Genomic DNA, 19,249 nt, shown 5'->3' with positions numbered 1-19,249 from the left:
AAGTAAAATCAACCTTTTGCGTATCGGAAATTTGTCCAGAGCACCGGTGCTCTAATTGCTTTTTCATCGCGAAAGTAAAGTAAAATTTTCGATTAGCTTCAATTTTCAGCTGCTTGGTATTCTAGGTCCTAGAACGGACCTAGCTTGTGGGCCCTAGAGAGGGCCCAGAACAGGGGCCCTAGAGAGGGCCTTCTGCATAGGCCCTAGAGAGGGTCCTAGTCATGGGCCCTAGAGAGGGCCTAGCTCGTGGGCCCTAGAGAGGGTCCTAATCATGGGCCCTAGAGAGGGCCTTCGGCATAGGCCCTAGAGAGGGTCCTAGTCATGGGCCCTAGAGAGGGCCTAGCTCGTGGGCCCTAGAGAGGGCCTAGAATTATGCTAGCTTGGTAGCTAGCTAAGATGTACTTGCATGCATGCCGTAGAATGTAGAATACGAGTACCTTGTATAAGTGGGTCGTAATCTTTGTGCGTGCATTTTGGAAGGAAAAGCATCATACCTAAGGCACGCAATGCATTTGGTAGGATAAGCTTCCTACATAATGCATGCAAAAAGACCTTACCCAACAAAAACACATTCAGAAACTAAGGAATGTGAAATAGATGAAATGTGAAATAGATGAAATGTGCGCGTTTAATAAACAGGAGCGCTAAAAGTTGCTGTTTAAATATAAATTGTCGGTTTGAGTTATAGTGTTTGTGATCGCCCGTAATGCGATCGTAGAGTCAGTGTTTTTGCGCAAGTAAAGCTAGTCGAGAGCACCGGTGCTCTAATAACTTTTTCACCGCGAAAGTAGAGTCATGCACGAGTCCAACTGCAGCTGCAACGTTGAGAGCTAAGCTGGGGCTGAGTTGAGGGGTGCTCGTCTGGGAGCTGCTGGTCAGAGGGATGCTGGTCAGACGGATGGTGATCAGAGGGGAGCTGGTCTCAGGGATGCTGGTCAGAGGGTTACGAGTTTGCAGAGATGCAGTACCGATGATGACAGCGAACGGTGAGTCATTTTATAATTCTTTGAATGGGGGTGCATGTAGTACAGCTACTTAGCTCTTTCGATTCTGGCCGTTCCAACACAAATGCACGACATGCAGAGGCCCTTTTCACATGGTCGGTATTCGTTTGGGGAACTCTTATGCAATATTTCGCGAATATGGTCTAGGGCGTCTAGGCAGTAGCCTTATGGCGTGGTCCTTTTCTAAACCATATTCACGAAATATCGTAGAAATGTTCCCGAAACTAATGCCAATTATATAAGATGCGCCACTAAACGTTATGCATGTGTGTTCGAAAGAGCAGCATCGATTGAGCTGACCATACAAGGTACTCGTAGATAGTGACATGCATGTGTCTGTCTCAAAATAAAAAATAAAATAAATCAATACAATTGTTGCTCGCGATTCTTACAATTTTATATCGATTAATAATAATTCGTAAAATAATCGGATCGATCGAGTCAAGTAGAGTCACCGCGAAATTTTTTGAAATGGGTCTCAATGAAACTAGTCTTCCTAACAATCTTGCATTCTAGCAAGATCTTTTATGGTCGCCGGTAATGCGATCGTAGAGTCCACGCTTTTTTCGCGTCCATATATTTTCAAGAGCGCCGCGGCTCTTGTGTAGAGTTTTATTACCGCGAATTTACAGTCAAATTTTTGCGGATCTATGATTTATACAGAGCACGAAAGCTCGTGTTGATTTTTCGTCGCGAAAGTAAAATCAACCTTTTGCGTATCGGAAATTTGTCCAGAGCACCGGTGCTCTAATTGCTTTTTCATCGCGAAAGTAAAGTAAAATTTTCGATTAGCTTCAATTTTCAGCTGCTTGGTATTCTAGGTCCTAGAACGGACCTAGCTTGTGGGCCCTAGAGAGGGCCCAGAACAGGGGCCCTAGAGAGGGCCTTCGGCATAGGCCCTAGAGAGGGTCCTAGTCATGGGCCCTAGAGAGGGCCTAGCTCGTGGGCCCTAGAGAGGGTCCTAATCATGGGCCCTAGAGAGGGCCTTCGGCATAGGCCCTAGAGAGGGTCCTAGTCATGGGCCCTAGAGAGGGCCTAGCTCGTGGGCCCTAGAGAGGGCCTAGAATTATGCTAGCTTGGTAGCTAGCTAAGATGTTCTTGCATGCATGCTGTAGAATGTAGAATACGAGTACCTTGTATAAGTGCAGAGAGATCGACGATAATCGTCAGTCTATCTCTCTTTCAATTTCGCTTTCGCGTTCGCGGTTGTCACTAATAGTAGAGTCAAATCATCGTTTCCCTCATTGCAAGCAATGACGGACGCGATGAGTTTATTGAAATGGAGGGTGGATGGGATCGGTGTTTGTTTCGGGATGGGTCACTTTCGTAGGTACCTCCGCGTTGGTGTGCCCGGTTCCTTGGTAACGTTTCTCAAGCATTGCGACTTGCAAAACGATATCAAGCTAAAGCCTACGATCTAGTTTAAGGGTCCAGATCGAGCGAAACTTACATTCAGTGAGTTTGGTTCGGTCTAGACATCTAATCAGAATTTTATTCTCTTTCAGGTAGGTATTTCTTCGATGGTTTTACATGATTTATTCTATTTCATGCATTTCTTCGATGGTTTTGCGTGATTTATTTCATTTCGTCGATTTCTTCGATGATTTTGAACTCATGAACACATGTCTTCCACAAATAATGTTGTTGTTTATATAAATTTTTATGTCAAATAAATTTGTTTGGCGTTAAATAAACCTGAATAGAATGGCAAGGTTAAAAGGCGTATGTGTTCTTGTTTTGTTGCGATCCTTCTTTCTCGGTCGTTGCACGGAATACGTTTATAAAACGATCTTTAAATTGTTACTCTAACAGAATCATTTGTAAATCGCGGGTTTCGACTGACTTCTTGAATTCTAATTCCTACCACACGTAGCGTTACAATCTGTTTCGAGGCTTCATCGGTAACGTTGCATGCGACACAAAAATGGTAAGGTGGTTCTAGGACTCCCCCAAACCGGTGACAGAAAAATGCATTGGTTGATAGGTCTATCCTATACCTCGTCTGTGCTCCCGTAAACGATTCTGTATCGATAAAGTTGAATGCGACCACGGACGAGGTATTCTCGGTTAAATTTATTAAATTTTTTTATTTCACACCTGCACAATCCTTATACATAATTACTTTATAACAAGTATAATTGGAATTATCGACATCAGTACAAGATGTTGAATACATCAACTTCCTTCTCAACATTATTTTATTCTTTTCACATTTCCTTGCATTATTTTAAGGAACTTTTGTTTATTGTATCTTCTTTCCTATTTCTTTAAACGTAATAATAAAATAAACGATTCGAATCTTAATACTCGTTTTCACAACGTCGAAACGATAAGCGATGTGACAGGTAAAAGTGGTGTGCTAGACTGCTTTTAAATACACAGCTTGTCAATTCGATATGTTAGTGGTGATTCTTCATGAGCAAATTTGTTGGTTCGGTTTGTGGTTATCAAAAATTGGGAAAATGGACAGTCTGACTACCGCGTCACGTTCATACCGGCCCTAGAGGTGTTATGCGTCATTCTTACAGTCTTTCCGTAGCAGGGGACCAAATTCTTCTTTTACCAAAAAGAAGATATAGATTTAGACAAAGCGTAGGTAAGATAGGCCTACATTTTAAGGAAGGTTCTGTGCCACCCAGGGGGACCAAGCCGTCTTTGTTTGGCTGAAGTTTTCCCGTTTAGTTAGCACCGTATTGGTAGGAGGCGCTAGGTACATCACACACACATACCTACGTGTATCAGTGAGCACGACACACAACCTTTCGACGTTGGTGAAATGTTACCATGACGACCGTCGTCATTTAGAAATGTTTGGCGCAGACACGAGGAAGTGTCCTCACTTTCCCTGGTTTACCCTTTCTAAGGCCGTCTGACCATGGATTGTCGCGTCAGTGACGCGTATGCAGCAGATAGAAGGATATACAAAGCAATTGAATATATTTTCTTTTCCTAAGAAAAGAAGAAATATTCAATTTCAATGTTTATCCTTCTATCTGCTGCATACGTGTCGCTGGCGCGACGATCCGTGGACAGGTTTTAAAGTAAACGGTACATTACACGTATACACATACACATACGTCCCGATTCACACCAATTCACACATTCACAGTTTAGTACGCACCTCATTGGTAGGAGGCGCTACAAACTCTGCTTCAACTTTCGTAAGAGGGAAGCTTGGCCCCCCTGGTAAGAACCGGTTCACATCGGTTGTAAAATGTTGCACAATACATACATGTATGCAACGGAACAGTGGCACCTCCTATCGAAGAACTTTCGACTGTTAACATAGCCTAAGATAAATTAATAAAGTGAAAGAACAACAAACAAATTTCGTTATTAAAGCATGGTTATTTCATCGAGATTACTGTCTCATAAAGTATGGCGAAGTCTGTATCATGTAAAAGCGATAAGTACGTTTCATTGTGTTTAAGTCATCATTTTCTATGTTAAGTATTGCGTGTTAGTTTATATACGATATAAAGTTTTGTATTTTATCGTTCGTTATAATGTTGCTCCACTACTGTTTTCAGGCAAGGAGGCGAAAGCTTTCTCATCCGTTGTACAAGCATTAGAAAGCGATTCAAAACGTGGTGACGATGATTCTAAAGCCCAAACTATACCGCAGCCATCCGATCCATCTTTTGTAAACTACAGATTTCTTTACCCAGAATTTTTACCAGATCCTAACCCATTATATCGTAACAGTATCAGAGAAAAATTAGAGCGCATCGACATGTTGAGTAGGAGATCGGTCATAAGCATTCCCGAATTCTATGTTGGTTCCATATTAGCGGTATCTTATTCCGAGCCACATGCGCCTGAAAAAGTAAACAGATTCGTTGGCATATGCATACAAAGAGAAGGTTGTGGCTTGAGGGCTGCATTTATTCTAAGGAATGTTGTGAATAGTGAAGGCGTAGAAGTACGTTACGACTTGTATGATCCCGCTGTTCAAAAAATCGAGTGTCTGAGGTAAATGCAAATTAACTCGAAGCAAAAGTTTCGCGATACATAAAGCGTACATGGATGTTTGCAGGTTGGAGAAGAGATTAGACAATGAATTACTTTACCTCAGAGACGCACCTCTAGAGTACAGTACATTTTCATTTGATATGGAAACAGAACTTCTACCCGAGGGAGCGACAGTTCCATTGAATGAAATTAAAGTCACCCTTAACCCGCCGCCGTGGCTAGAGAAGTGGGAACGTAAAGATTTGAAAGGAGTGAAAGATATAGTCGTCAATGAGAGACGTCAGAGGAAAGCAGAAGCTGCTGCTAAACCATGGGAGAAGTATGATTTAATGAAAACATACAGGTAAGATCTAATAGCACTAAATATGTACAAATTGCAGTGAATTTATTTTAGCATACCGTACATTCTTAAATTGTATTTTTAATACTTTGTTAGGGAGACCATACCAGAGGAAGAACAAAATGATATATTCTCCGAGTTACACACAGAGCTTTGTCACTTAGAAGTAAAGAGAAGCATTTTGAAACGCAAACGTACATTTACGAGGCCCAAGAAAGCTGTGTAAATCGTTTTATTATAGGTGTAAATAAAGATTTGTCTACCGTGTTTACATACACATGAAAACCGTCGGGTGTGTATTATTCTCTCGTCCTTCGTAATTGCAACTCTGTTTAAATATGCTTCGTGTACTGTACGAAAAAGATACGCTCGGAAAGTCTTGTTAATAGTAAGTTTTTCTGTTTTTATTAGGAAGTGAAAAATATACAATAGAAATTATAAAATTTCAATGAATACACATTATTCTTCAAACATGCTTGCCTGTTGTACAAGGGAACAATTACTTTTCTGTGTATGTTATGTGTTTCAAATTAACGGAGGGAAGATAAATATGCGAACATGAAATTAACTAGTTAATAATGCCACATTAATTTCTTTAACCATTTTAATACGATAAAGCATTTTAATGAGGTGTTCTTTAGCCAGCGGAGACGTTGAATACCATACTGGGCTATCTGGTACACAACTTCTTTCAGGTAATAAATAGAACACATCATTACGAGTCTTTACGCTTTCCGGGCTGAAATAACAATAAATTATTAATAACAGTACATTCCAATACTTTGTAGCAACGTTGAATTCAGTTGATACAGTTCACGTACCACTTGGACAAATAAAATTCGTATAATTTCACTGGACATCTTAACGGATTTTCTTCGTTTTCTTGTTGCTCATATACCTTCTTTTTACGTGAATTACCTTCTACGAAAAGATGTTATAATTACATGATTTTTCTTATGGTTCCACTATACAAGACGATTTAGTACTAACCTAGCGCCGATTGTGGTGGATAGAAACGAAGAAGAACGTTTCTAGAACCTGGAACTTTGCCTGTCGTCGCGGTAGGTTGTGCGGCGGGATTACGTTTCCAATGTTTCATAATATGAGAAAATGATAACTGCATATGCTCTTCTACCGTCTAAAAAATTGTATTCATTTCTAGACTTTAGAGTCTACCGTTATTGTAAATATAATTATAAAAATGGTTCACACGTACCACGAGATTAAAATGCTTGGTGTTAAAGAACATGAGAGTGCTTAAAAGTACATGAGGGGAATGAGCACCTAATTGTTTACACTCCCATAGATGTTCTTCCTCCACCCTCGTAACAATGTATTCTACAAGAAAAGCAGAAACACTTCATTGCGAATGATTTCTCTTAAACGATTGAAAAGGTAAAAATCATTTTACTTACGCGCATCATTATAAAGAACAGAAAATTTCTTTGCAACTTCGTTCAAACAGTCCGTAAATTTTTCGTAATATGAATCCGTAAAAATGTTGTCTATTCTATTATTCTCGAATAAATACTGTTGTATCCCTGAAACGTGAAATTCTGATGAAAACCTGAAAGTTTTCGTCGAAACGAAAAGTTTGATTACTAGATTTACCTAAGCAAAGATAATATATCGTGTCAGGAGCATATTCTGTGCCATTTGGTTTCCTAACTTCTTTTACGAAAAGACATAAGGAGTAATTTAATTCGTCTGCTGTGAGCTGCAGAAGATCTGTTTTAAACAACTTGATTTTCCTCATAGGTGTATTTTGCTTCTCTAGTTCGGCATTCTTCGCGACTACCTGTTTTCAACAAATTAAACATTTAATATCCGTTTTCGGTGAATTAAAAATACAGTTATAGCGTGTTTAAGTTACCCATTGCCTCCAAGCGTTGACTCCGAAGGTATATTTAAGTGCCATATTAGCATCTGGTTTTTCTATAGGTTCTATAATTCTTGGCTGAGGTGGGTTTTGCGGTTCTGGGGGTGGCATTAAAGGCATATCGTTCGTACCGGATACACGCCTTCCTCGTTTATTCGGAGTAGACCGTGGTTTGTACGGAACCATTCGTTTCCTTCCACGAGGGGCAGGTATCAGTCGTTCTGATTGAACTAAACGATAAAAAAAGAAATCATATCATTTGTCTCTTCTGTGAAGTAACAGTCACTCAGTTGCAGTGTGCAAATCAGATTTATCTTCATACCATCATTTTCCATAGCTGCTTCGGACTGCGTTGATGCTTGCGTAGCGGTGATCGTGTTTGGAGTTAAAGCAGCTTCTAAATCAACAGCTGGCTCGTCTAACTCTCCAGTTGCCATTTTTAATGCCATTTGTAACATATCGTCGCCAAATGTGTTGCTGGAGTCAACTCCTTCCGGACTGAAACCTCCGGTATGCGAATGGTCACGATCAGCGTTGTCTTCATCTCTATAAGAAATCATATAAGTGGTGTACTTGCTGGACAGAGGATAGAATATCAAATCCTTTATATTTGATTAGTCTCCTCTGTTCTAAAATTGTAGTTAACGATAATTACGCAAAAATACCTATCATCCGCAGAATCCGAGTCGCTCTCGTTGGCCTTTTTCTCCGTTGCTACCATCTCCGCCATCATAAGAAGCTCGGCTTCAAAAGGATCTGCTGGTATTTTCTCCTGTATTCTTTTGATATCTTTAAAAATTCCTTTAGTACTGTTCCTTGTTGTGGGTATAAAAATAGGAACAGGAATCGGTAGTGGGAAAGGTAATGGGACTGGGAAAGGCATACTATACATGTGCATTGGATATGGAACATAAATTGGAACTGGTATCGGTACAACTGCCTGTTGAATGCCATCCGTTTGCGTGGCTTTTGTACAAGGATGAGGTCGTACCGAGACTCCTTTCGTGTGCATCACAGGCTTGCACTGAGTAGTTTTATTGTGAATTTTGATCGGACTTGGTGGCCTCGTTATAATGTGTTGCTTATAAATTACTTGAGGTGCTTGATTTTGGCTGATGGCAACCGTAGGTATTACCATGTTATTTACATTGTTTTGTTGCGTCGTTGGACTGGATTGTCCGTTTCCTATCGCGGCTAAACTTGTTACGGATGAAATCACTGGCATATTCTTCTTATTTTGTATATCGCTGGCTTTCGGATTGTTTAAAATCGTGGTTCTCTGTGGTATGGTCCTTTTGGGCATACCAGTAGGCACGGGATCATCGCTCGTTGGAATAGTAATCGGGGATTTAGTATACTGAGCTTGGAAATTCATTACACAACTGTACGAACAAAAATTGCGTATCGTTGCATCTGACATTGTTAAGTGATATTGTGCTTGAGAAAATTCTCTACAGAAATCACAATTTATTCGCTTCGCCGAAACTGCATTGATCGAAACCTGTACGCGATTGGAGAGAATTAGAATCAATTTTATTTTTCCTTCATTGAATTAATAATATTATTACATACCTGGTACAGCGTTAAACAATTTAAGCTACACATCATCATCACTTGACCCGTCTTCAACTCCTTTTTGATCATATCAAAATTATATTTCTTTACCTTGCACCAGTTACAAGGAATAATTTTTCTATTTGTAATTATAAATATATTTAAACAAGTTTTAGAACAGAACGTATGAGCCTCGTTTTCATAAAACACGACAGAGCATTTCTTATTGGGAGTTTCAAAAAATTTCTTGCAAGTGGAACATTGGTCGGGGTCAACTTTTTTTACAAATTTGAAGGCTGCGAAACACGGGTCACTGCAAATAGATACTGGATCAGATCTGTCTATCTGAACCACGCAATGAACGAGTTTTTCCTGTTGCAAAATATACAGTTTTTTAGTTTAAAACATCTCCAGATTTCATAGCACACACACAAATATAAAAGAAAACTTTCTTACCTCTTGGCAAACACTGCAACACTTTCTTTCCATGCTTAAAGGCTCAACGGAACTCATTTTTGAGTACTTCTCCATACAATCTTGAGTACAAAAATCTTTGAACTGCCCTTTATCGCCAACTGGCGCAAGGAAACCTTCTGTGCTAGAACTTATATCCTTCTGACAATATGTACATACTTTTAGCCCTTTTTTGAATTCTTCTAAGCACGTAGAACAACAAAATTGTCTAACATCGTAGCCGAATCTTACACAGTACTTGCCCAAACTCACGGCCTGTACCGAACCATTGCAGTTCCTGCAGTAGCTCCCATATTTCGTTTGAAATTTACCCAGACATTCTTCGTTACAAAATTCCATTGTTTCCCAAGAAAGATTACGTTCGTCGTTAGGTTCGACAATTAGCAAGCAATTTGCGCAGCGTTTTTCCCTCTTAGAATTCACTCCATCGCTGGGTATATCCACAGCCCTGTTATTGGCGGCTTTGAATAATGCCTTGCAGCTTTTGGAACAGACGTGATAGGTATCAAAACCAATTTTTACTTTAATTTTACACGATCTTTCTTCGTTACATTGTTTGCAAATCTCCTTAGTTGCGATTTCTTCGATCTCAGAATTTTTCGACTCATCGTCGATGTTAATAACATCCTCAGTGGTAGCTCTAACATTGTTCACTGATACCTCCTTTTCTTTTTGGACATTCTCTATACTTTCTGTGTTACTTCCATCTGTAATTTTTATTTCGCTCGGACTTTGTTGCGTGCTTTTATTAGCATCGGTATTTGATTCATTATCTTTACAACTTTCAGTAACTTTATTATGTTCGTGATTAACTTCGTGTACAGATTTATCGGTATTAGAGCTGGACTTTTCTGTTTGCCCAGGAATTATCACTTTCATACTATCTGGAATAATACATAGCTCATCATCCTGCCCTGGCAAAACATTAGACTGTTCTTCTTCGGTACTCATTGGTGTTATTTCATTGAGAGCTTTTTTTGTTACATCGTTACACTTTTTTGGTGATCCTGCCACTTCTTTATCTAAATTTTCACTTCCTTCTACTTCAACTGGAGTTTCGCTACTATTCTTTTCAACTTCTTGTATTGCATTTGCTGGCTGCAACACAGGAATAGAAACATCTTTGCTCTTTTCATTGCTTTTGCTACTACTACTACTACTAAAACTGCTTTCTCTAGCATTTACAACATCTTGTAAATTATCAGTTTGACTACATAATTTTGGAAAACTCACATCAGTTTCATTGAGATCATCGGTATCCATTGATTCAACATTTTCAGTATTAAGATTATCTCCGCCAAAAGGATCTTCCGCATCAATGGATTGATTTTCGATTTGTGCATCTCCGTGTTTCTCTTGAGAGAATTGCACAAATTCTGTATTCTCTGGTTCCACGATACTTTTTTCTAATACATTCTTATCACTATCTTCTAATATCGCTTCTGAATCAGTTTCCTTGTTACTCGAATTATCTTTTTCATTAACGGATGTTTGTGTTTTATCTGTCTGAGAATCACCTAGAGCATTACCATCGATCTCTTTTTCTGTTAAATTTGAATTGCACGCATCATCTACGTTAATACTTTTCGAAACTTGTGTCTCCGCTTCCTGCGCAACATCTTGCAAAGTTTTCTGAGATTCTGTAGACTCAACTGTAATTGTATTACTTGTATTACTAGACACATTGTCCGTGTCATCTTTTTCCACGACGTCGGATATTAATGTCATTCCTGAACTTTCTTCCTGCGAAACAGTTTTTGTAGTATTTTCATGTAAACTTTCTGACTGTACCTCGTTACAGTCTACAACTGTTACGTTTGCATTACTTTCTTGTAAAGTTAACTTGTTCACTTGTGAATTACCTTCTCCTGAAACACTTTCTTCGCTCGATTCTGGATTAGTTACTTCTATAGTCTCTGACTTCTGATCAGATAAACTTTGTTGCGTTTCATTGTTTGTACAGACTACTATCTTGCTCGTTTGGCATGTATCAACAAGTTCTCTGCCTGTTTCGAGAATCGATGATTCTTGCGCTTCAGCCATACTACTGTCCACCTCTTTATTTTGATCGGTGGAACTTTCAGTTTCTTCTTCATTCGCTATACATGCTTCCTTTTCAGCTTTATCAATTACTGATTCCATATCCGTTTTGGGATCCATTCTTAGTCATATACTCTAGTGTGCCTACATGTATCTGAAAGTACATATATAGAACAATGTTGAATAGATGAGACCAAAATGCATCTACAAAATGTTTTGTAATATGTAAATTTCAATAAATATTTTTAAACCAGACGTTAGAAAGTACGACGATAAATGGACAATGGTAAATGTATAAAATATCTTACTCGCTTAACCCAGGTAAATTGCATAAGTTCACTTTAAACAATATAAACAAATGTCTAAAGTTAATACCAAGAGAGATACAGAGGACTCGGGCATAAAAGTATGATGTAACGATCACAGTTTAGAAGAAAATACCGGGTAACAAGAAGAAACAATGAAAGATTTACCAAAAACAACTGACTATATTCTTTTCACCAGTGTAATAGATCATTGCACGAGAAGTTGAGGTTATCGCAAAAAGTAGCTTCGCTTCGCCATGTTGCATTTTGCAATTGTGATTTAATCGAGTCTGACAGTAAGAACAAAACATAAGTAAAAGTAGGCAGGATAAGATTGTATTTACGTTCCTCAAGAATCGATGGTACTATCTAGTGAATGAAGGAGATACTAAACCACGTAATTTGTTGATTCAAAATCGGATATCGTGCACGGTTCAAACTTTTATACCCAGTCCAGAACACTAGCGTGTATTTGAAAGGATGCAACGTTCTTAAGCCTCTAGAAACCGGGAACTACGTATCACCTTTTAATCTCGATGCTAAACAGCACTTCGTCTCACAATACTTAATTAAAACTATTAATTCGTACTCATCGTCGAAATATTACAGCCGTGGCGGCAATCCGCGTACACTACCAACATATGATCATAATCTCTTATTTGGATCAAACTAAATGCAGCCGCGTTCTCATAAAAACTACACTATTAACATAGCTTCACATTGCTCTGCCTTTTTACTAGTTCTCAACATTTATTGCACACGCAAATTGAGAATATTTATGTATAACGGTCTTCAGATGTTATCTATATATATTGCGTTCGTAAAAGAAACAGATTGAAAAATACGTTGTAGAAAATTTAGCCAATTTACTACATTATGTGTAGGTATATTGATTTGTTTCTGTTGTTTCATATTCATTTATAAAAACTGAGATAGACGTATTTACTATCGCTGTGGTAACAACTGTATCGAATATTTAGAAAATATATTATATAAATTTTGAGACTATATCCGTAACAATTTGCTTATGTAGTGTTTATGCTAGGTTTTCAGGATGTGATCGTAATCGATCGAAGAGTTACGAAGGAAATATTTAGTAATTATGACAGAAAAAGGCAATACAGAGAATTGAATTAATCTATCGCAAACAGATTCTGCAAATCTGCACGAGGAATTCTTCTAATGATGATTGAGGGTGATTGGTTGTCGAATTCGTGCACATGGTGGAAAGCGTAGGCATTTAAACGGTTGAAACTTCGAAGCGCATGCTCCCGCTTGTTTGCACAGGTCAAATGTGAATTTGCCTGAATTTGCCTGTTGTTAGTTAGTTTAATTGTGACATATATGTGGGAGTACCATGCGTACGATTGATGATTGATGTAGTACGCGTTAAATATTTGTCGATAACGAATATAAGCCGAGGGTACAGATATATGGTTAAAATTTCTACGAGTAGAAAAGTGTGGAGCAACGACCAAAGTGCGCGAGAAGGTGGAAGGGGGAGGAAGAGAGGAAGTTAAAGTGTAAGAGAAGTGGTTTTTTACGACTTTCGGGCGATTCTGCGAAGAGATATTTGTTGGATAGAAGTTGTGATAGAGCACGAGATACCGTGCAACCTCGAGTGCACGGTTATCTGAATAAATTAGCTTTGCATTTTACTCCGCTGTAACGAGAAAAAGAGTCTACGCGACCCTTCGAGGACGCGTCGTGGATCATTGTTACAGTGGAAGCTTTAGAAAATGGCCGACAATTGGACACAGAACGTTGTTTGCCGGTAAGAGAATCGCATATTATAAATTCTTAATGTGTTTCAGTAATAACACGGCAAGGACAAAATAACAGAATGTTTTCTCTTTCGTAGATAGATATTCTGTAACATGTCAACGAATTGTACCGTGCAAACATCGATACTTCTTCGATCGTTTGCTCTTTTTTTCCTTTTCAAATATAGAGTAACTTCGTCTCTTAACTTCAGCCACTTGTCAAACTATCGGAACATTAAATTTCTCGATGGAAAAGAAATTACATGCAAAATGAAAATAAATTCCATTACTTTTCGCTATACTAAATTAGGTTTAAATGCGAAGTACATATACTTCCTAAATTACAAGGAAACCGTAAAAAAAGATATGTTTATCATCTGTGGTAAATACATCTGTCAATCGCGATTCTTTGTAATAATTTGAGGTTAAACATTTCTTTAAATTTATTTTCTATACCGGTATGTACATTTCTATATACACATGTATAAACAGATTCATTTGCGATAGCATTGAAGGTTGTTAGTTGTACATGTTTAAAAAATAATAATCTATAGCCAATTATTCGATATATCAATAATAATTATTAATATTATCCATTGACAAAAAATTGTTTTACAGCTTAGTCTTCTTTGGTTATAGTTACTTCAAAAATGGTATGTGCCGTGAAGGGAGTAACTGCAGATACTGCCATACCCAAGGAGTTGGAAACAATGGAAGTACCAACAATACAATAATCACTTCGCCTGTTCCACTTTTTAATACTACTTGTCGATTTTTTAAGCATGGCATCTGTAAATTTGGAAATCAGTGTCATTTTCGTCACAATGCTGAGACTACTGAAAATAATTCGGTGAATGCAAATTCGGTAGAAAGTCCTTCACCCGGACAACAAAGTTCAACTTCGACAACAACAAAGAATGTGTATGTTGTCAGATGACATTATAGTTGAGCAAGATTTATATATTGTACTATGGTATATAAAAATGTGCGATATATATAACAACATCGTAGAAAGTACTGTATATTAAAAGACCTTTATGTACTCCTAGTAAAGAGAACGCTCGCGTAGCCGAAGAATGGGTGAAAGCACCAGAATTCGTGCCGTCGTCTGTAGCTGGTTCGTCTTCGGCAAATGAAGCCTCTACTACTTCAGGCACGTCTACCAGTTCGTCGTTGCCAATATCTTATGCTCAAGCTTTAAATCCGTCTGGTCAGGCATCCAGCCCAGCATTAGAGCCTCTATGCCCGTACGCGCAGGCAATGGGAATTTGTAAAAAGCGCGATTGTACATACTTGCATGGAAATATTTGCGAATTATGTAATCGCGCTGCGCTACACCCACACAACGAAGAACTTCGAAAGAAGCACACAAATGTAATTATATATGTATAATAACACTGTATCATCGTTTCTAATCAATGTTATTTGTTTAAATCCGTCTTCCAGGCGTGCATCAAGCAGCACGAAGTAGATATGGAGCTTTCTTTTGCTATCCAGCGTAGTAAGGACAAGTCCTGCGGAGTCTGCTTTGAGATAGTAATGGAGAAAGAATCTAAAGAGCAGAGATTCGGTATTCTGCCGAATTGTAACCATTGCTTTTGTCTAAGCTGTATTAGAAAGTGGAGGCAGGCTAAACAATTCGACAATAAAATCATAAGGGCTTGCCCGGAATGCCGTGTCACCTCTGACTTTGTGTGTCCGAGTATGTACTGGGTAGACACAAAGGAAGAGAAAAAGAAATTAATAACGGATTATAAACGTGCATTGAGGTAGGAGAACACATGTACAGTGATAAGCGTTTAGTTACATTATATATTGCTTATTTATTACAGAACCAAAGATTGCAAGTATTTCAATAAGGGACGTGGTAAATGTCCCTTTGGTAAAAAGTGCTTTTATCTACATGCAGCTCCGGATGGTACTAAGGTAGAAGACGTCGATCCACCTGTTCGTCAACGGCGTTACGTGGATACGAACGAGGATATTGATATCTTGCACGTAAGTTTAGGATCCTGTTGCAGAACAGACCCGTAACTGGGCGCAACGTTTAATTTCGTACACGTTTGTCTTTACAGCAATTACTTTTGTGGGACTTTTTCGAACAGAGAAATCATCGTTGGATACATGACATAGATTTCGAAGACATGCTTCCATCTTTGTCAGATTCAGACGACTCTGACTGGTCTGATTATGAATTCTCTTTTGATTAGTTGTATTATTAATTCGGTAATCATTACTGTTGTTGCTGTTATTATCTCTCTCACCCACCACTTATGCGTGGTTTCAGTGGCTGAATAGACAAGTAGTTTGTGAATTTTTTGAGTGGTTATGGTTCAGAGGTGTCCTGGCTACATTAATAAAACACGTGTGTGCTTTGCTTGGTGATGTTTACGTGAGAAATTTCTAAATGGCATCAACTTGGTAATTAGAAGATAATAATGGGAATTTTTATGACTTTTTACAGTCATATGAATAATAAGGACAAGTTTGTTAATACTATATCGTCATTTTGCAATAATTTTCCGTTTCTTTTCTTTCGTGTATCTTGACTAATATTTAGACATCTAATAGTTAAAAAATCATAAATCCATTACATCAGCGGGCCAAATTAATTTAATCAATAGAACATATATCGACACATTTAAAATCACAATATTTAGTCAGCATACAAATTTTGTTTAGCCATTCTTCTACGATTTTTCTTATTTCCTTTTTACCACACAATGAATTGTAAAATAGATTTCCATGCCTGAAAAGCTTTGTCTGGTATTGCTTGATGTAGTAACGGAATTTTCTTTGTTTCATTGTGCAGATTAAGTATACTGTTATCGTCCAAACTTTTAAGCGGAATCAATTCTATGAATGTTATTAGTTTCACTAATTTTTGGTACAAATCAATGCTTTATCAAGAACCCGTCTTATAGGGTGGAAGGATACTAACTTATCGCCTTTCTTATCACAGCAAGTCTGAATTTTGTTATATTTGCTTGTTACTCGACTTTGCAAATAAAGAAGAAGTCATGAGACTCAAGAAAGGAAAACGTTCGTACATTACAAGAAATAGTAAAGTAAATCCGTTGTTTGTCGTAATCGGTATGTATAATATATCTTTTCGATTATAAATAATTCATATCGAAGACACAAATTAACAAGTTTCGTCCTACCTCCTGTTACGGCTCTGCAAATATTTAAAAAAAATTCTCTTAAATTATTCAACTGTATAATGTTAGCTTTTAATTAATAGTGTTAAGGTATCGGTGATAAATGCGCAATTTGAGTGGATCTTGTAACAAGTATGCCCGGCGCGGTAGTGTGAGAATTCGGTTGAATGTTTGCGATGCAAAATGTAATAGAAAGAAATGATCTTTGGTGAATATGCACTAACAAATTCCAGGATTTAATACAGAGTAAGAAATAAAAGTTACGTTACGAACGATAGGTAAATTCAAGGCTGTTTGAAATCTTTATTATTTCGTCTTCAGATTTTATGATTTACTGTATTTAGACATCTGCGACCATTATCTTTTCGGAATCGACGATCTTGTTGTAAGAGATAAATAATTATTTGTACTAATGAATGAAGGCAATCACAGCTTTACGAACAGAAATAAAAGCCAAAGAATATGGTATCAATCTTTTCGATAGAACTATTTTATAAGAACAGTTTTCTGAGGTATTCGAGAAATTGCCTTAAACGAGTATTAGATTCGTACATCATTTCAGAATGTTTTGCGCATAGAAATTCCACCTGTTGTCCATAGTAATAAGATACATTTTTTTTACAAGTATCTATTGTCAGTGTTGCCTTTAATGAACAATATAGTTATATATTGTTCGCCAGTATAAGTTAACGTTATACGACATTTTAACGGACAAACTTTCCACGATACTGTGTGCGAGTTGTTTATATTTTCTATAGAATTTCTATATCGGTAATTTTATAGATACCTGTTATCAAACATTTATTGTTATTGCTAACGCTACTTATAGAAATATTTAACGTATTATCGTGCGTATGAGAAATATCTATTTCCGATTCTTTTTTTAAAGTTGTCGGCCAAGTATCTGAATCGTTTTAGCGTTTTACCACAATTTTAATGCCGATACATTCAACTTTAACCACGAATTGTATAAATATTATTAAACTAAAGTATTGTACACACACACACACACACACGCATTTCTTACGCACTGTGCATTTAGTCTTTATCGTTTCATCGGGTAATGACTGTCGAGACAGAATTCGTTATTATGTTCACGCGTTAACAATAAGAATAACAAAAAGCACGACATATTTGCCAATACAAGTATTGCGACCACTTATAGATACTAATTAGCGGTTCGTTCGAAGGCTTATCTTTCATTTAGCACCATGTAAAAAAAAAGAAGTACACGTTCCGAGTGCCAATGAGTCTGATTGCAAGTTTTCAGTTTTAATTTATTTTAGTTATAAAAGAGGAAATGAAATGCTTTGTTCCAGAAACAAGTTACATGTACGTGTAAACGCGATTGCACAATACGAATGTTTGAAATTAGAATTTTTGTATAGTTTGCGAGCGATGATTGCACGAGTCGTAAATTTTTCATTGCTCCGGTTCAATTGCTTGAGCGATATTAGATGTGTGGAAGGTATTTTAGGCGTAACCGACCTTCGCTAAAACTTCCTACTACGTCGACGAATCTTTTAGGTGAGATTCCAGTTATGATACGATTAATAATTTCATTCTTCTGTCGCCTAATGCCTACGTAGTTTTAGAAACAATCGGATGGAGTTCTATTGAGAAATACTGTTCTTATTTTAAGGATTCATTTAGTGTAGATGCGTAAATGAAGAGAAAAGACAATGCAATTTTTATCTTATCCGATTCGTCGATGCACTCATGTCTTTCATATTTTAACGTGCTCCCGAGCCAGGGTGCCATTATTATAAATGAGTGCCGTTATTGTAAGACAAGACACTAGACATAAGAATGTATTATCAGTCCCTCGTCACAAAGATCACCGCCTTATTTACTACGCTAAGAATACAGTAATGTTGATTGTTAATACCGTTTAAATTACAAATTGGGTAGAATATTCAAGAAATTAATATTTGTAAGTTGCTAAAGATAGATTTGTTTCAAGTATACGCGGGAGAATACGAGTTTTTTTTAAAGTACTTGAGATAAATCTGTAGAAGGATATGTAGCGAATACTCTTTTTTCTTTTTAATCTGATTAAGATAGCTACTTAATAATTAACGGCTTCTTGAAGGAATGTATGCGAGAGATGGAATCTTGTTTTGAACGCTGATTGCTACTTAGGGTAAGCAGTGATGGTTTTTGTGACGAGCACTGGCCCACTTTAATGTGTCTGTTATCATAGCGTTAAATTAAGATGTTATGAGTTAAGACGGTGATAAGTTAAGCGTGACGTTATGATTTCGCTGTACTATCACGAGGATGCAAAACCATTGCCAATAATCTGCGTATCGCGCGTAATAGAAACATGACTAACTATAGGAAACTTGTAATCCTGTTAAAGATTCTATAATTCGTCTGGTGCGCTGCGAATCTTTAACGTTTTTATTTTCGTTACCCATTCGTCCTCGCGGCGAAGGTATTTGAGAAATATAAAAAAAGTTTTTGAAAGAATAATGCTTATTAAAGTTGTAGTTGTAATCGGGATAAACGCTTAAGTTTTTCGGAAACATTACGATGATGATTACTTTGCTCGAGCGTCGAGTAATATGTTTATAGTCATTAATTTATATATACAAAGTAATTATCAGTAAAGCTCAATGTCATAAATAAGCGATACTTATATTTGCTTCTATTTCATTTCTTGCAATGATATATTTTTGTTATTTCAAGTAGATTAATAAAAGGATAAAAAGAGGCCAACGTTCCTAAACATTTCTCTTTCTGTTATCCTTGTTA

General features: G+C 37.5%; 3 protein-coding genes across 6 annotated transcripts; 2 read left to right on the top strand and 1 right to left on the bottom strand.

Annotated features, from left to right (window-relative positions):
* The first annotated feature begins 4,256 nt into the window (after window positions 1–4,256).
* Mrpl19 (mitochondrial ribosomal protein L19) lies at window positions 4,257–5,765 on the top strand. 2 transcript variants are annotated; one of them, XR_013086427.1, is made up of 5 exons: window positions 4,257–4,414; window positions 4,535–4,976; window positions 5,041–5,319; window positions 5,413–5,608; window positions 5,728–5,765. XR_013086427.1 is itself a non-coding variant. In XM_076820286.1 (4 exons), the coding sequence occupies exons 1-4, from the start codon at window positions 4,348–4,350 to the stop codon at window positions 5,540–5,542; spliced, it is 918 nt and encodes a 305-aa protein (XP_076676401.1). In that variant the 5' UTR covers window positions 4,257–4,347; the 3' UTR covers window positions 5,543–5,765. The 2 variants fall into 2 exon arrangements, 1 of the variants encoding a protein (XP_076676401.1); XM_076820286.1 differs by having other exon boundaries at window positions 5,413–5,765.
* Window positions 5,694–12,350, bottom strand: Woc (zinc finger protein without children). Of its 2 annotated transcripts, none has more exons than XM_076820212.1 (12): window positions 12,093–12,350; window positions 9,206–11,417; window positions 8,768–9,121; window positions 7,861–8,696; window positions 7,518–7,741; window positions 7,190–7,425; window positions 6,928–7,114; window positions 6,732–6,857; window positions 6,533–6,654; window positions 6,307–6,454; window positions 6,138–6,234; window positions 5,694–6,055 (listed from the first exon to the last, which is right to left on the bottom strand). In XM_076820212.1, the coding sequence occupies exons 2-12, from the start codon at window positions 11,381–11,383 to the stop codon at window positions 5,881–5,883; spliced, it is 4,683 nt and encodes a 1,560-aa protein (XP_076676327.1). In that variant the 5' UTR covers window positions 11,384–11,417; window positions 12,093–12,350; the 3' UTR covers window positions 5,694–5,880. The 2 variants fall into 2 exon arrangements, with proteins under 2 accessions (XP_076676327.1, XP_076676326.1); XM_076820211.1 differs by having other exon boundaries at window positions 6,138–6,237; window positions 12,093–12,348.
* Window positions 12,351–12,802: 452 nt separating this feature from the next.
* LOC143373238 (putative E3 ubiquitin-protein ligase makorin-1) lies at window positions 12,803–19,208 on the top strand. Of its 2 annotated transcripts, XM_076820279.1 has the most exons (7): window positions 12,803–13,342; window positions 13,971–13,984; window positions 14,113–14,252; window positions 14,381–14,705; window positions 14,778–15,100; window positions 15,164–15,329; window positions 15,407–19,208. In XM_076820279.1, exons 2-7 carry the CDS (start codon window positions 13,982–13,984, stop codon window positions 15,539–15,541), a joined length of 1,092 nt encoding a protein of 363 aa, XP_076676394.1. In that variant the 5' UTR covers window positions 12,803–13,342; window positions 13,971–13,981; the 3' UTR covers window positions 15,542–19,208. The 2 variants fall into 2 exon arrangements, with proteins under 2 accessions (XP_076676394.1, XP_076676393.1); XM_076820278.1 differs by having other exon boundaries at window positions 12,804–13,342; window positions 13,971–14,252.
* Window positions 19,209–19,249: the final 41 nt, after the last annotated feature.

This window comes from Andrena cerasifolii, chromosome 9, assembly GCF_050908995.1.
Source record: "Andrena cerasifolii isolate SP2316 chromosome 9, iyAndCera1_principal, whole genome shotgun sequence".
NCBI classification, from domain to species: domain Eukaryota; kingdom Metazoa; phylum Arthropoda; class Insecta; order Hymenoptera; family Andrenidae; genus Andrena; species Andrena cerasifolii.
Note: the sequence above shows the minus strand (reverse complement) of the source record. Positions and strands in the feature narration are given on the sequence as shown.

What these genes read in the sequence shown, in the direction of transcription:
- LOC143373238 (XM_076820278.1), top strand. Translation starts at nt 13,308, where the DNA reads ATGGCCGACAATTGGACACAGAACGTTGTTTGCCG. An exon ending in TCGACAACAACAAAGAATGT is followed by an intron (nt 14,253 to 14,380) that starts GTATGTTGTCAG and finishes ATGTACTCCTAG; the next exon opens with TAAAGAGAACGCTCGCGTAG. An exon ending in TTCGAAAGAAGCACACAAAT is followed by an intron (nt 14,706 to 14,777) that starts GTAATTATATAT and finishes TCCGTCTTCCAG; the next exon opens with GCGTGCATCAAGCAGCACGA.
- Mrpl19 (XM_076820286.1), top strand. Translation starts at nt 4,348, where the DNA reads ATGGTTATTTCATCGAGATTACTGTCTCATAAAGTATGGCGAAGTCTG. An exon ending in GTATCATGTAAAAGCGATAA is followed by an intron (nt 4,415 to 4,534) that starts GTACGTTTCATT and finishes TACTGTTTTCAG; the next exon opens with GCAAGGAGGCGAAAGCTTTC. An exon ending in GATTTAATGAAAACATACAG is followed by an intron (nt 5,320 to 5,412) that starts GTAAGATCTAAT and finishes ATACTTTGTTAG; the next exon opens with GGAGACCATACCAGAGGAAG.
- Woc (XM_076820211.1), bottom strand. Translation starts at nt 11,383, where the DNA reads ATGGATCCCAAAACGGATATGGAATCAGTAATTGATAAAGCTGAAAAG. An exon ending in ATTGTTTAACGCTGTACCAG is followed by an intron (nt 8,697 to 8,767) that starts GTATGTAATAAT and finishes AATCGCGTACAG; the next exon opens with GTTTCGATCAATGCAGTTTC. An exon ending in TCAACGCTTGGAGGCAATGG is followed by an intron (nt 7,115 to 7,189) that starts GTAACTTAAACA and finishes TGTTGAAAACAG; the next exon opens with GTAGTCGCGAAGAATGCCGA.